Below are 16148 nucleotides of genomic sequence, written 5' to 3' on the forward strand. Positions count from 1 at the left end.
ATCATGTGACATAGTATGCAAAGTGTTTACTGACGAGAAGCTAAAAAGAGCCGTCGGGGGCTAAAATAATGAACCTTAGAAACAGGCTTTTCCCCGCAGCACGCCGTGTAATAAATACTCACAAAGAAAATTGCGGCCGTTTCAACTTATGTCACACTCGACTCCAGGTACACGACGCCCAGCTGAAAACACTGCACACAAGTCGAGTTGCCCAAGCCTCACAGAATTTACAGAAAATGTAAAATATTTGTGATATATATCATTGTCTGTACTAGAGCAGGGCGATATCACCAAAAATATTTTATCACGATATACATTTGAAAATTTGCGATAACGATATAACTGACGATATAATTGACACTAGACAAAATACTTTACAATACACAACTTTATTAGTGCAAAAAAACCCATCAATGTATTTTCACTTAAACAAGCAGCTGTTTTTTTTATGTGCATTAAAGTTATATAAACATTTAACAGTTCAAATGCAAATTCCTCGCTGACAGTTTAACCAAAAGGCATTTCCAGTGGAAATTGGCCGACATATCCTCAGCATAACCATGTATAATATCCACAAAACTTAAAAAGAGGTTATACACACACAATACGGTAATATTATTTTGAAGCACAGTACGTATCACTCCGCGAGGCTCCGGCTTACGGTAGCCGTAATGCTCCGACAATCCATCAAGTGGTGCGACTTCGTAGCTTAGCAAAGCCGTACTAAAACATTTGACAGATTTCGAGCGCCGTGTACCACATAAAATCGTTTCGAGGTCAGTAAACACAACCAGAATTCAAACATAAGGCACACGGGATTATAAGGGGCACTGTCGATTTTCAGACAAATCAAAGGATTGATTTTAAGTGTGCCATATTTTCCAAAAAACACGATAATAACGACGGCCCGCTAGCATGCTCTACCAAAAATAGTGCTTTGTTGTGTGTCTGACGGACGAAAGCCAAACCAGTTCCACACCACTGGAGTTGCAGCATTTTTACAAACCAATTCTGGTTCATCCGTTTCATTCAACGATCCGCTTTCGCCCTTCTCATTCTCCGTCGCCGCCATGCTTTTTCCGCCATGTGCGCATGGGCGTTTTACCCATATTCTATCGCGATATTTCATTTTCTTATCGTTGCCCAACATTATACCGGTATTACCGTGAATGATATGATATGGCCCAGCCCTAGTCTGGACGATAGATGTCTTATATCGGGATCTGAGATTTTGGTCATATTGCACAGCCCTAAGATACTGTGTGTATGAAGTTAACCAATAGTGAAATCAAAATCTTGGGAAAAAGGTCACAAACAAGCTGTTTGTCCATCACTGTCAACTTCAAATGTTCAGATGTTAGATTTAAACAGCTCATGTGGTCTCTGTAGTTACGGAGAATTGAAGCCTCTCCCACATCAAAATTGGTTAAACAAGCAGTTTCTGAACATGCAAATTGAGTGCAATGAATTCATGATTCAGTCTAATATCAGGCAACATCGTGTTTGAAGTCGTTTGGCTTGTGGACCAGGAAGTGTGCTCTTAATATGGGAAAATATAGATGCAGATATAATGAAGGATATGGCGCTATGTGTGACCATCCACAGGCCTGGCTCGTTGTATCCCAAACTTAGTTATATTTGAATTTATCTTTGAGTACCTTAGATAGAAACTGCGTTAAAGGTAAAGCCAGCCTTTATAGCTTAACAGCTATAACAACAAGATATTTGCACAAAGCTGCGGTTATGGTAAATGATACACAAATGCACAGTTTTTATTTCATTTCTTCTCCAGTGCTTTAGAGTCGCATCTTAGAATCTTGCCTTTCCCGTGTAGCCTGTTAGCTGTCCACGTTGACGACTCATCTGCCCCTGACAGCCATGGAGAGGTGCAGTAGGGAGTTGGCGGGCTTGGTGATGAGATGTCAGAGTTATCAGCTATCACGGCATAGGAGAGTCACCCAAATAACCCAGCGTACTGAGACCGATTATCCTTGTTTTGAGGAAGGAGCCATAATTAATACCTTAAATTCCCTTCTATGCTATTTTGTTTCTGTTTGTTTTCTGTTGTTTGTTTTATAGTCGTTCAATCTAAAACGCCATAGTAGGTCCTTAGACCATTAAGCAATCACTGACAGTCGTAGCAATCGAGACTGTGGGCAGGTAAGAGCCGGGACACCTGTCTGTGTGAAGTGGAGCTTTCCTTGGATCGGCAGCATCACTCACTTTTCTAATGTGCCCAGTTAATCTTTGCTCTCAGTAAGACGTGTGATATAACACGACCATCTATAAAAAAAAATGGATGAGATGGTAAATGAACCATTTGTGAATTGTAAAATGTAATTTTTCTTTTTAAATTGGCACTGTTCCAGAGAATTGTTTGCAATACTCAGCCTCCCTCATTTATATGAAAAGGGATCTGGGTGGCTTCATTTCAGGGCTGCGTTGTAGTCAGTGAATAGGAGCATCCTGTGGACATAAAGAGAAATGGTGTAGCATTTTTGTAGCAAGGAACACTGTTGTGATTCACAACAGCGTGGCCTGTCGAGCTGGAAACTCTGTGCAGTTTCTGCGGCTTTGTGTGCTGGTATGATTCTCGGTGGATAGCCCACCAGAAGATAAGGGGAAAGAGAAAATTGTTTCATCTTCTTTTGATAAGTCTATTCTCAAAGAAAGTCCACACTGACAATGTTGATATGCTGATAATAAATGTGTATCTGTAGCCGATCTGAATGCACAGCGACTTTCGCAAAGCCAGTGAATCACAGCAGTGTAAAACCTCATATTGATTTCTTTTTTCTTTTACCTTCAGTTTTATTGTTGATTGAACAGGAGTCATGCCAGTACAGAGATCACAGCAGCTCAGTCACTCTGCTGGTAGATAACAAAATAGACAAACAAAGTGGAGAAAAACACAAAGAAGAGGCTCAGGACAGCGAATTGGACTGAAGAAGGAGAAAATACACGTTGTGGATACAGAGAGATCTGTAGCCGGCTAGATGTGAAAGGCCAATGAGAAATAAACAGAAAGGCCTTGAGAAGTATCGGACACAGAAAGAGATGGAGTAGAAGGAGAGAGAAATGAAAAGACACATTAAGGTTTGAAGTTAAACCTGAGATTAAATGGTGACATGTAGGCGCTGGAAGTTGGTTTAAGTGGAACAAACAGCTAAAGAAACTAAGAAATGTTCAGGGAGAAAAAAACTGAGATGAATTTGAGGCGAGAGACGGGCAAATAAACAGGAAGCAGAGTAGAGAAGAATGAGTAGAGTCGAGGGAAAGTAAAAAACATGATAGCAAACAGTGAGCAATTGAAGAAGTGAAGGGAGAAAATGGGAGAAGGAGAAAATGATGAAGAGGAGGAGGTGGACAGTTAAAGAATAGAGGTAAGGAGGCAGGTGGGGAAGGGGGTAAAGCTGGACAGACGAGGGGAAGGAGAGAAAGGAGGAGGGACGGGGAGGCGACATGAGGCAAGTTGGGGAGATGATGGGGAGAGAAATAGGTGACTGTCAGGAGGTAAAAAGCGAGAAGGGGAAGATGAGTGGATACCATGAGGAGATAAGTGTTTATGGAGGAAGGGTTGGAGATGGGCAGGGGATGAAGAGATGTACACAGACACACAGAGAGAAAGGGGCATAGACGTTGGCCCCTCAGCAGTCAAAACTTAATGAAGAAGAATGAGGAGCTTCAGCTTCCTGCTGGACCTGCTGCTGACCACACGCACGTTCTCACTTAAGTATGCACTCCTCAAGTTTTGACACAAAATTTATGAAGCGAACAAACAGTTGGATTCCTTTCACCTCATTGCTATGCATGAATAAATATTACAAAGTGTCTCGTAGCTTTCTTAAAACTAGGCCTAATTAACGACCAGAGTTTCTCTCATTTTGTATTTGTTCAGAGATAAACCGTCTGAGATTAAACACTTGGGCATAGGCGTTTCAGACCAACCTTCTAAATTAGTGTGAGTTGCTTTAATTGGGGCTGAAGTCTACGCAGGGCTTTTATATCCGCTTTCCAAAGGCAGAACTTTTCTGCAAAGTTGATGTACCATAGAGCAGATAGTACTTTTCATCTCTTAGCTCTCTATTTGTGACTCTGTGACTTCCTGCCCACTAGAGAGAACAGGAATAAAACCTACAAAGAAAAGATGTTAAATTATAACAAATTGTAAGGAAGCAGTGTTCAGTGGGTTTTTTATGAAAGGTGTTGAATTGATTTTTAAAAAGTGACATTCATTTGGAGCCCATTTATGTCAGCTTCGTGTTTCTGTTCTGCTCTCACTTGTAGGTCTGTTGTGCCTCATTAATGGTGACTGCCTACAGACACTGAAGAAAAAAGTCTTAAAAGAACTGTTGAACTTTTTCTCCCTCTCAGCTCACAGTTTTGAGCAAAAGTTGACAAAGACTCAACAAAACACGATGGTATAACATGTTGTGTAATGATGGTCTGTTGACTGAAACAGGTTATTATTATTATTAATGTGGTACTATGAGTTTGGCATGTGATAAAGCAATTGCCACCATGCTTTTTTAGCACTATTTTCCCTGCTGGACTCCTGCATGTTTTGCCCCACAAAGTCTAATGTTATGACTAGATAGCCAGCAAAACGCACATCACATGATTTTGTTTTACGTTTACATCCTGAGGAAGTTACAGAACTATCATTCTGAATGGAAACTGATATAGAGTTTAGATGCTAGCTGTCACGTGTTTCATGTAATGTTCAGCGTAGGGCAGAGGTGGGTAGTAACTAATTCAGTTTGCTCAGTTACATTTACTTGAGTAACCTTTTAGAAAAAAAATGTACTTTTAGGAGTAGTTTAACTACACTGTACTTTTTCTGAGTGATACTATTATGATGTATCGCTACTCTTACTTGAGAAAATATTCTGGCTACTCTACTCGGTGTGAATAACTTTAGTGAAAACAAAAATGAATCTTACTTTGACACAAACTTAGTTTATGTCAAAGTAAGATTTGTTGTTTTATTTTCTATCTGCTGAGCCTGTTGTGCAATTTGGAGAAGTATCATATATAACCTAACAAATATAGACCTATAGGGATAGGTAATATACCTACTCTAAATAATAGTTTAATATTGATTTGGAAAAGTGTTTCTCCTGCCGATATTTATTATTTTGTAATCATTATTTATATGAAGCATTTTCTTTTCCTTTTCAGACTTTAAAATACCAAAATTTGCACTAAATGTTATATTTTTGTCTGTCTGATTATCTCATTGTTAAAGATTAAGTCAGATGTTATGATCAGTTACTCACTACTTTTTTACTCTTCAGTAATTTTGTGGACGGCTACTTTTTACTTTTACTTGAGTAAAACTATGTTGAGGTAGTGTCGCTATTACTTGAGTACAATTTTTGGCTACTCTACCCACCTTTGGTGTAGGGTAACATTTACTGTACAGTGACATTGACTTGATGAATCAATGAAATATACCCCAAATAATTCTAATCAAATTTTACCAATTTTAAAGCCTAGAGCTGTCGGCTGGCTCTATTTTTCTATGTTACTAGTTTAGTTCTAAAACCCAATGTTCTCATTTAAAAACAGAAATAATAAAAACATATTTTGACTCCTGAACATAAAAAGAAAGACCAAATGATGGCAGATGCTAAACTTGTCAATATTTTCATAAAATTTGGCTCCTGTGATTTAGGATTGTATCAAGTATGAAATGCAATTGTCAAATTTGAAATCTCCTGACGTATCTGTTTTTAAACTTCTGACATCTTATCTGATAGAAGATTCATTGCTTGTTCCAGGAAATCTGTAATGCTGCAGAACAACGTTACAGGATTTTAAAGCATATTAAAATATCTTGAAGGTTTTTCATCTTTTTTCACAATAAGCTAAACGTACTATGGCTGTCATTAATGTTAAAGTTACATATCGGGTTTTTTATCTACCATTTCTACTGTTACATAATGAAGAAAGGTGAAAGTTTATTATTATTATCATGAAACAACTATAAATATGAGAAGATATAAGCTTACAGTTCATGATTAAAAGTCAAATATCTAAATGTACATTGGTAAAATATAAAATAAGTATAAATATATTTGAGAGACCAAGGCCAATCAGATATTTTTAACTGTCATGTTTGGATTTAGCCCATCAAAATCTGTAAGAAACGCTTTCTCACAAGCAACTTCTGAAAAGTTATTGCTGAAAATTCAACTTTACCTTTTGCACAGCATTTTCTAATTTTCCAGATTCTTGATCAAATTACTGCAGCAAACATATAAATATATTAACATTATAACATTTATGCTGCTGTGTGCCTATTAAACTGAAAAATATACAGAACCTAAAACTCTGTTTTTCCACCTGTGATGTAGGTGTATAAAAACTTTTTTTCCATTAGTGCAGTGAGTAAGTCACTCTCCCTGTGGATGCAAAGGTCAAAATGCTCACTGAGAACAACACATTTGTAAAAGTTCACATCCTTGCAGTTTGTTTGGAGTCTGTAGATTGTTTTTGGCCGTTACATTGTCATGTTTTGTATTCATTGCTGCATGTTTAAAGACTTTTGCTGACACAAAATCAGAAAAACATATAAAACATAACTTGTTTGTGCCTCATTGCATGTCGTCCGTGTGACTCAGAGTGTTTTTGTGTATCTGTGTGTTTATTGTCGGGTCCAGAGAGAGAGTTTAATGCTGTTGTCATGGATATCTGAGTCAGTGAAGAACAGCTTTTTTTTTTATTTTTATAAAGAACAGAGGGATGGACTTCAGGACACTCTAATGTGTGTTTTTAAATAAAATAAAAAAAATACGCCTCTGTTCTTTGGAACATCTATGCTTTGTTGTTCTGCCTGACAAAATGCCCACAGTGAAGGGGGAGAGAAAAAATGTCCATCAATCATCTCACCTTTCATGTGTAGACTTACCTTTTTATAGACACAATCAAATATAGACACATACACAGTAGACATGCCCGGCTATATTTACATCAGGATCTGGGTTTTGTTCAAAAGTTTGTCAGTTCGTGAGTGTAAATGTTCATCGGTTTGTTTTTGCTGTACTCTGTTTGTTTTTGTTTTTTTATCTTTCTTTAAAGATTTTCCTTCATCTGTCAGTTTAGTTTCTCTGCCTTTGCTTCATTTTAAACCAGCACCTTTCATCTCACTTCTTAGTCTGTCTGCAACTCTTTCTCTTTTCTTTCTCCGCGTCTTTCCCGCTCTCTTTGTCTCTCTTGTTTTATTCAGTCTTGTCTCCTGTTTCCATTTTTTTTTCTTGCTTTCTCTCACCCGCTTCCTTCATTTTTCTCTCCCCCGCGCCGCAGCTGACTTATTGATTTCATTTTCATACTGTTGGCAGTTGTTCCCTCCTTCATAAACCATCAGCGTTGCCTCCTTTCAAGCCGGCATTGATCATTGTACAGCCGATCACAACCAATCTCCACTGAGCATCATTATCTGCTCTCGCTCTTCCTCTTTTGTTGTCTCCTCTGTCTTGTATTCTGTGCTTTGTGGGTTGTATTTTTCAATCTAGCTATTCGGTGCTGTGGAGTTCTGTACATTTAGTTATTTGGGTAGTGAAGTTTTGTCTCCCCCCGCCTTATATTCTTGAATATTATGAGAAACAAAACTAAGCAGCAGGCTTTTCTACCTTCAGAAGTCGGGACTTTAGGACAGGTTGTTTGGCGTAACACGTGTTTCTCTTCCACTAGTACCTGCTTGCCTAAGCTTGACTCAATTTTGGGGGGTTTTCATTACCTGGAACCAGGTACTTTTTTTTAAGTAGGGTTCCAACAAAAGTATGAGAGCATCGGGATTTGGCCAGTCCTCATGTAACTGGTGTTAATGAAAAAGAGTACTGCAATTAAAAGACTTATGTTATGTATTTCAGTCAAAAAGTTCTGCTTTCTGGTTTGCAAATCTCTTCAATAATCACAGTGCAAGTACGTACAACTACTTATACCAGCTGTTTTGTTGCACGTTGAACTTTTTCTAAGAGCTGTAGCACACGTCTTTCTCCTCCTGCACGTCCCCTCTCTCCCTCTGTCTCTGTATTTCCCTTTCTCTGTCTTTTGTCGCGGTGCGAGGAGCGATCGAACATCCCATCAAACCATATCCAGAGCCTCTGCTTCTTCTTTCATCCGGTGGCCCTCAGACACCACAAAGCTTTCAAACAAGGGCAGAGTTGTGGGGGTGGGGGTAGAGTTGAGGGTATTCTCAGCTGCCTCCTGAGGAGCATTTTCACCATCTTTTGTGCTCTTTCCTCGCTGTATCCTGACCTTTCTGAACGCCACCACTCCCGTCGGCTCGCGCCACCAGACCCCCCTACTCTGTCTCCCTCTTTCTGTTTGCTCCAACAGGGGTCCCGATAATAATTCAGCACGGTGCCGTATTGTGTACTATTGAAAGCCACCTAGGCTGCATAAGCAATTGACACACTTAGTTGTTTTTTTTTGGTTGTTGTTGTTTTGTTTTGTTTTCTGGGCACACACCAGACCGCCATTCTGGTCGGCATTTTATCGGCCCCTCTTGTGTGTGCTTAGGAAGAGGTTTTGTGGAACCAAGACCACCAGCTGGGATAAGAGAGGACAACAGCGGGGCTTTTAGGTGGGTCTTTCACTGGCTTTTGTCACCCCGAAACAGCCACAACATTATCGGAACAGTCCACTTTCTACCAGCCTCTCCTTTGTGTCCCATTGTGACTCAATCCGTCTGTCTCTCAACTTCTTTTTTTTTTTTCCTTTATGATTTGAAGCCTGCCTTTCCTTTGTGATTGCTCTTCATTCACACCCTGTATTTCTAAAAATATCGATTTCCTTCTCTCCGTCTCTTCTCTAGCCCTATTGTAAATAAAAAAATACCAATGTTTTATTACCCGCTTGCAGAGCTGTTGGGTTTTCATGTGAAACCTGTTTTCATGTAAATATACTGCAGGCATTTGACGTTCTTTTGTCCCACAAATCCACAAAAAGCAGCACGTTATATTTATTGTACTAAACAATGACATCTGAACTTCATTTATTGGATTTATAAAAGTCTCATTTCTTTAGATTTTGTGAGGAAAATGGGAAGTAGATGCAGATGTTTACTGAAATGGGCAAATATCTGTAGAAATGCGTTGCATGGGGCAACAACAGAGTTTGTAGTTTTACATGCTTCAACATCACTTTTGGTACGACCCACTGGTTTCTTCATCCCAGCCTGAACTTTCAGGGCAGCTTCCTTGTCATTCCTTTACGTAGTTCTCAGGAATAGTTCCCCAGCTTCTTGAAGGACGTTTAAAGCTCTTCTTTGGATGTTTCTGCCTTTTGTTCCGTTCTCTGACACGATGTTGTTAGAGTAAGGCCTTCCCCACATAATATCTCTCCCTGCTGATTTTCAGTTCAGTAGTCATATTAGGATAGAAATCTTGGATCAATCAGAATAACTCACAACAACACATTGATTTGCAGTGACCCTCTCTTCTAAAGAGACTTATTTTATTTCCTAACTTAATTTAGTGTCTCCCAACTCATTACAAAACATCCTTCCCTCTCTTGCGGGGCATATAATTACAGATGAGGTTTGTCAACATAAAATTTGAATTCACTTTTTTAGCAGTTGCTTTCTCCTTTTTTCGTCATTTATCAAGAAAACACTGGAATCTTTGTCTTGTTTTTCAGACGGCTTGCTGCTTTCCTCGGCCTTATATCTTTGGAGTCTTTTTTTTTTCCCACTAAGTGAAAATACTTAGTAGCTCCCCTCCCACTTCTTGTTTTTGATAGAAGTGGAGGCTAAGTGATGATCTAGGTTGCCTAAAATGAACTTTGTTAGTGGAGCCAATCTAATACGTGTTCTCCTCCACATTCCCCTCCATCTTCATCCCTCTGTCCCTCAGCAGTGGAGTGGTCAGGCCTATCAACCGCAGAGCCTCACCTGGGAGCCCCAATTGCCTGCCAGTCATCAGATAAAATGGATTTCCAATTGAGTCAAGGCTCCCAGGCTGGGTGCGGAGTGGGGAACAGCCTGACTCTGCTCTCCTACCTCTCCTGACTTTTTGTTGTTATTTATTTCTATCTCCTACAGTGGTCAGCCCCGGTCTCTCTTCTCCTCTCTTCAGTCCCTTCACTCTGCCTCTTTAATCTTCTAGCCGGAGCCACATGAACTGAAAATAGGCTCACTGTAACAGCCCGTAACCATAACCAAGGCACTAGCTGGTCAAAAGTCTGAAAGAACCTCAGCAAGTCTTCATAGTCGGTGACTACTTTAATTTAGAAGGTGTCTTCAATTAGAGCAGGGGTCTCAAACGTAAATGAGCTGTGAGCCACTGCTGGCACTGTCATCTCATTCAAAGGCCACTTTAGTGTTCAAGTAGGACAAAACAAACAAGAAAACACCCTCAAATATTTCCAAAAATGTTTTGTTTTTATAAATTTCAAATATTGTATAACAAGACAAAACTGCAAACATGAACACAATCTTTGTTTCTTCTCACTCTTAACTAACTGAAGCCTTTCACTGAACTACCACATAAAAACACTGGAACTCTCCTATTGGCCAGACATGTGGCAGCACTTGTTATAAGTTTATTCATATTTAACAGAATAAAAATAAGTTATAAGTGTTTTGTTTACAAATAACTCTCTCACTGAAGTAACACAGCCAATCCCTCAACATGTAAGTGCTCTCTGCTCATATTGTTTTCATATTAAATCATTTTTTGCTTTTTAAAAGAACTAATTTAACATTGTTCTTAACAACAAACAAATCCTCGCTAACAAAAAAAGGTTCAAGGGTCAAATTTCATTAGATTTCTTTACGTCAATATACAGGCCACAAGCAGGGGTGACATGGGCCACAAGTGGCGAGTTTGAGACCCCCTAGATTAGAGCAACAGGTGGGAAATCCATTAGTTACTTTTTGCTCGTTAGTACAGTAGATGTGGAAAAATACAGTTTTCAGAACTGCTCAGAGGGCTAATTAATCTGTTTAATAATTTGTTGTGTGTAAACTTTGTCATACTACACAGGCCACATGCAGCCTGCTTTCAGCTTGAGTGAGCCTGACCGGTGACATCTCCTCTCTGAAGTTTAGCTACATATCTAATCCCCGAGATTCTTAAAGTGAAGAAGGGGGGGTCATTTCAACATCACATCTTAGTTTTTCTGCATTGTGTAAAAATGCTGTAAATGAAAGGAGTTTGTCAGCGTGACTCTTTCTTTCTCTGTAATAATTGTGTCAAATTCTAGAGAAAGTCCCTGTAGTTCCCGGCCCAGACCGTCTCGTAATCATAAAACAACGTTTTTATTAATTCACAGAAAATATTTAACTGTGGAAAACAATAAAAAAAAACAATAACGAATGAATGGTAATCGGGAAGAAATGTTTTAACAGTTATGAAACACTGGTAAACGTCCAAATGTTTGCCCCCCTTCACATTTTCCAAAGCTGTCAAGTGAGCTGGATCGAAATCCAGGCGGATTTTGGCTCCCTGCTTTAAACACTCACAAGACTCTGACAACAGAGTCCATCTGCTTTGAGAATTTAAATCGTACAAAAGAAAAATGATCAGGTGAACTTGATCCTGGAATGTAAAAGATCCCATGTCAATGTTTTAAAGCCATAATACAGGTTCATTTGTTAGCTGGTTTGCAAAGGTGCCGTTCAGCATGCTGTACATTTCTAACTAGAGTTCTTGTCTCTCTTATAAGGGTTTTTCATTTTCTTTGTCATTTTCGATGTACAGATTGTAATTGTGTCCTATCATTTTTCTGTTTTGCGTATCCAACTCACTCTTGTTTTCTTTCATGGTCAAGACTCTTTTCATGTCTGTTACTTTTCAGCGAGCGAGCCAGTATTAGATTTCTTCTTCACTAAGGTAAACAACAGGAGAGGAGATACGCCTTCATGGCTTACATTATTATAAATGAACACAAACTACTCGTGTGAGCAAAAGTGTATAGAGGAGAATGAAGAGACACTGGAAGGACAAAAAAAAAAAATCAGTGAAATAGAAGAGTCGAGGAAAGTGACAGAAGAATTGAAAGTGAATGGGAGATGAGGAGACTAAACCAGAGGCATCAGATGAGAGGACAAAAGAGGGGAGTCATATTGATCACACTGCTCTGTAAGTCTCTCTGTGGTTATAATGGTTTGAGTTTCACAGCTGGAGTCAACTCTGCAGTGCTTAGAACAGATACCACGTGCTCTCAGCACACACATGCACATATAGCACATCCATATACGCAGTGTGTCTAGCAGGCGGCTTCAGGTCAATGCGCCCCCAGCTCTCAGTCAATTGAGCTCGTTGCATCGTTCCACTTGGGCTAACCCTCCTCCCTGCTGCTGTCTAGTCTTTGAGGCCAAGTGGGGCAGAGTTGGATCAATTTTTTTTTTGACTTGGAATCCAAAGCAAATTTGCAAGAGATCCATTTTACGATAAAGAACCTTGGGTTAAAAACAGATTTTTTTTCTTATAGATGATTTCTGATCATAGAACTAAGCTTAATGGGCAGTTTGAGTTGAAATATATGAGAGGATCAGGACAAGTTATTGCTGTTCATTTTTAAGGGAACATCCATGTAGCGAGAGACATGTAAAGTCTGTTTGGGGCCTTTAGCTAAAAAATAAATAAATAAACAAAGGTAAACACCTGTTTCTGTTTCCAACACAACATTCTGTCACAGTTTGTATTGTCTGTACATGTAGCGTTGCGTAGTTGTTGCCATTTTTGTGTGACCTCAATAAATCCAGGGGAGTACTAATCATGCCCTGTCCACAGAATTTACATGAAAAAACGAAAATTTCAGTCAGCTACAAAAGTGCTCTTTGCAAACGCTCGACAAAATTTCACACGAGCTTGTGCTGCTGTCTTATGAATGCGTTACATGTGCTTCCTTGTACTTGATTGCTTCACATTTGCACTTGAAAAATAATCATAGTATATCTGATCCTCCATTTACAGCGAGTGTTGAACTTTCCTGTGGAAATGAGCTTATATAATAGCTAGGAGTCATCTCATTAGGTAATGTCTCTGTTTTCAAAGGAAAAGTTCTGAAAGACCTTCACATATGAGACCAATTATCTGTCCATTAGTTTTATACAATATAGCTGTATATATTCTTTAAAATGTATTACCTTAGCATTTCAAAAAGCTCCCTTCCAAAAGGTTGTAGAAACAGCTCTGTATGATGTCAGGGCTCAAGTCAAATTAGCGTGAGATTAGTTTAGTTTGTTGGTATCGCTCTTAGAATCACTGCGCCAGCAATTCAAGGTGTTAATTGATCGTTGCCATTTCACGTGAGGGCTCACAATCTGAGCGAACCCCTCTCATGGTACATAAGACAAGGTCGCTGGAATGATGGTGTCAGACGCGTCTTCTTTCCAGGACGATTTGTTGCTAGGGTTTCAAGGACCGCATTGATCTTAGGTTGAAGGATGAAGGTTGCACTCCGTGGATCAATTGCATGCAGCTGTTTTTAAATAGCAGGAAGGTACGCCTGATAGGCTGCGCATGCTGGAGCTTGGAGGTCATTTTGTTTGAAAGCTGCAACAACTGCAGCAGAAAAATTCTCGTACGACAGAGACTTTTTCTTGAAGGTTTTGTGAATCTAGTGACCAAAACTTTTTTTTTTTTTTTCCTTCATATTGATTTAGATGGACAAATGTTTGAAGGCCAGGACACTGACACCGTCATCCCTGTTTGGTTTTGTGCTGCTCATACAAATACTAAATACACAGTGTACTGATCAGCCACAACATTTAAACCACCTGCCTGAAATCGTCCCTTTAATGCCACACAAAGACTCCATCAGGGCATAGACCCAGCAGCTCTTGGGAGATTCTGTAGTATCTGGCATTGGGACATTGGCAACGCATCCTTTGGGCCCGGTGGGATACTTAATCGAATTCAGATCTGTGGTGGTTGGAGGCTGGGTCAGTGCCCAGGGCTCTTTGTAAAGCATTACCTGAGCAATTTGATAGGTGGAGTTTTTCTCCATGGGGCTGGATGTGTGTCCACAGTGTGTACAGTGTGTGTGTTCTTGGCCTACAACAACATTTAGTTGCAGTTTGTAAGTCTCAAAGTAGCATTCAAGGTGGTCAGTGATAGTCACTCCACTCGTCAGTTGTTTAAATGTTGTAGCGTCAATTTAAAAAAAAAAAAAAAAATCTGACAAAATGATGACAGAATTTCTCATAAACCTCTTGAAGTTTCTTTTTATTTTTTGGGTTTGCTTATTTCCATTACCAGAGTAATCCCTAGTCTTACCCGCCTGACCTTTCTGCTGTGGTCAGTTAAAGGTGGCAGAGAATAAACAAAACGGGGACAACCCTTCCACCTAAGAACTCCTTCAAAGGTCAGCAGGCGTGGCTGCTGTGCAGATGGACTAATTCTCTGTTCTTTCTTCTCTCTCAGAACCTGCTGGTCAACCACGGATGAAGAGTGGGAGGAAAAGGGTAAAACCGTTACATGACGACAAGCTTTTACTTAAGCACTAATGGCAGCACTGTGGTCGCATCCTTGTTTTGCTTTATGAAAGAGATAGTTTGCAGTTAGCATGCCTTTTTTTTTGTGCTATTTATCTGTGGTGTGATCCGTTACACTATTATTCTGCACTGCTACATACTACAGAGAAGTAAACAAGAAATGAGTGTGTATATTAGGCTCACGGGTTGAGGCGGTGCACTTTCAATTCAGTCATTTATGAGCGCTGTGATAAAGTATCTGCACTCTTCATGATTCCCCCTTCTTTTTTTTGTTGGTGCATTTCTCACATTTACATGTTTTAGATCATCAGGCATAGATGACTGTTTACTCTTAATAAATGACATCATTTAAACTCTCTGACTAATATCAAAATTTGCCTGATGATGTGAAGCATGTAACTGTGCTACAAAATAAGAAATCAAGAAGGGGGCAGATGATTTTTGACAGCACTTGAATGAGATCAGTGGAAAATGTTTCTTAAAATCTGACTTGTAAAGATGCATTCAGGGGCACTCCTCCATCAGCTGAATGTGGAGATCAGGTTACGTCCAAACCCGTGCTAAATTTTGAAGGGTTAAAAAGACTGGAAGTCATTTAAGAAGTGAGCTGAATCAGGTGCACAGGGACCGTCCTTGTTTTGATCTCAGATTGAAAGAAGAACTGACTCACTTGTTTTTCTTTTGAGCTTTATAGATTTGTATTTTTTTAATGACACAGGAATATGCTCAGGTAATCCTGGCCATGACTTTAATTCATCAGACCCGTGATGTATTATATGAGTTTATTAAACCATTCATATCCTCTCACGGTTTTGTGTCTTTAGTTGTGTGTTTGTGTGCCTAATTCTGCCTTGCTTCCACTTTTAATAGCTGAGTGAATTTAATTTCACTGCAGTGGTTTATTCATTTCTCTAAAGAAATGCAAAAAAAGGAACCTTGGGATATTCTATATAGATGAAGCACCATCCATGATAATCTATTAAAACCTTTCTAAGTCGTTTTGAAGGTACGGTTCAACTCAGGCTCAGTTTGAAAATGAAATGCTGCCATTGAGCAAACCGTTCTGTGACTTTTAGTGACTTTTTTTTCTAATAAATCTGTTTGAAATCAGTTTAAGAGACTGTGAGCTGAAAAATAAAACCCATTAACCCCCATTACGGGTTAAAAAATAATGTCAAAAGCAGGTTTCTTCTCAAACATAACTCAAAACAGTGGAGATGAAGAGAGTCATGTTAATATTTATTGTCAAAGATCAGTGAGAAATATTGGCAAAAGTAGATCAATGTGCTTTGTTTTAAATTAAGAGTCTACCAGCTAATTTGTCTTTCTTTTTTCAAATTGTGATTTTTAAGGCCTCTCAAGCCTAGAGACCAGTTGGCAATCCCCCACCAATGTCTGGTCTCGAGTGGTCGCTGGGTTCTCACAGAACGGATGTAGCACCAAAACCCTCACACAGTTTGTGTGAAACATGCTAACTTGTCGCTGACCAGTCTCCAGGCCTGCATGAATGCGCTTATAGCAGTTGATTTTACAGCAACAGCTAGCAACCTCCAGAAACTTTTTGCCAGTGAATACAAATTCTTCCCTACCAGTAAGTGGTTGCCAACGATTCTCTAGGCCTGTGTAAGAGGAGCCTAAAGGCTTTTTAATCTGTGCTGTTTTTACGTGCCAAATGCCAATCAGCTGGCATGCAAACAGA

General features: G+C 39.4%; 1 protein-coding gene across 3 annotated transcripts in view; it reads left to right on the top strand.

Moving 5' to 3' along the window:
* LOC146550493 (MICOS complex subunit mic25a-like) overlaps positions 1-15256 on the top strand; it is a 74390-nt gene extending 59134 nt beyond the window's left edge. For all 3 annotated transcript variants that reach the window (XM_085258927.1, XM_085258925.1, XM_085258926.1), the window contains one exon: positions 14379-15256. In XM_085258927.1, the coding sequence (XP_085115053.1) occupies positions 14379-14402 (24 nt within the window). In that variant the 3' untranslated portion in view covers positions 14403-15256. The remainder of the gene's footprint in view (positions 1-14378) is intronic.
* The last annotated feature ends 892 nt before the right edge of the window (positions 15257-16148 follow it).

This window comes from Mchenga conophoros, linkage group LG20 (genome assembly GCF_057382185.1).
Source record: "Mchenga conophoros isolate Kocher_MC1m ecotype Shallow Benthic linkage group LG20, M_conophoros_male_GT1.1, whole genome shotgun sequence".
Lineage (NCBI taxonomy): Eukaryota > Metazoa > Chordata > Actinopteri > Cichliformes > Cichlidae > Mchenga > Mchenga conophoros.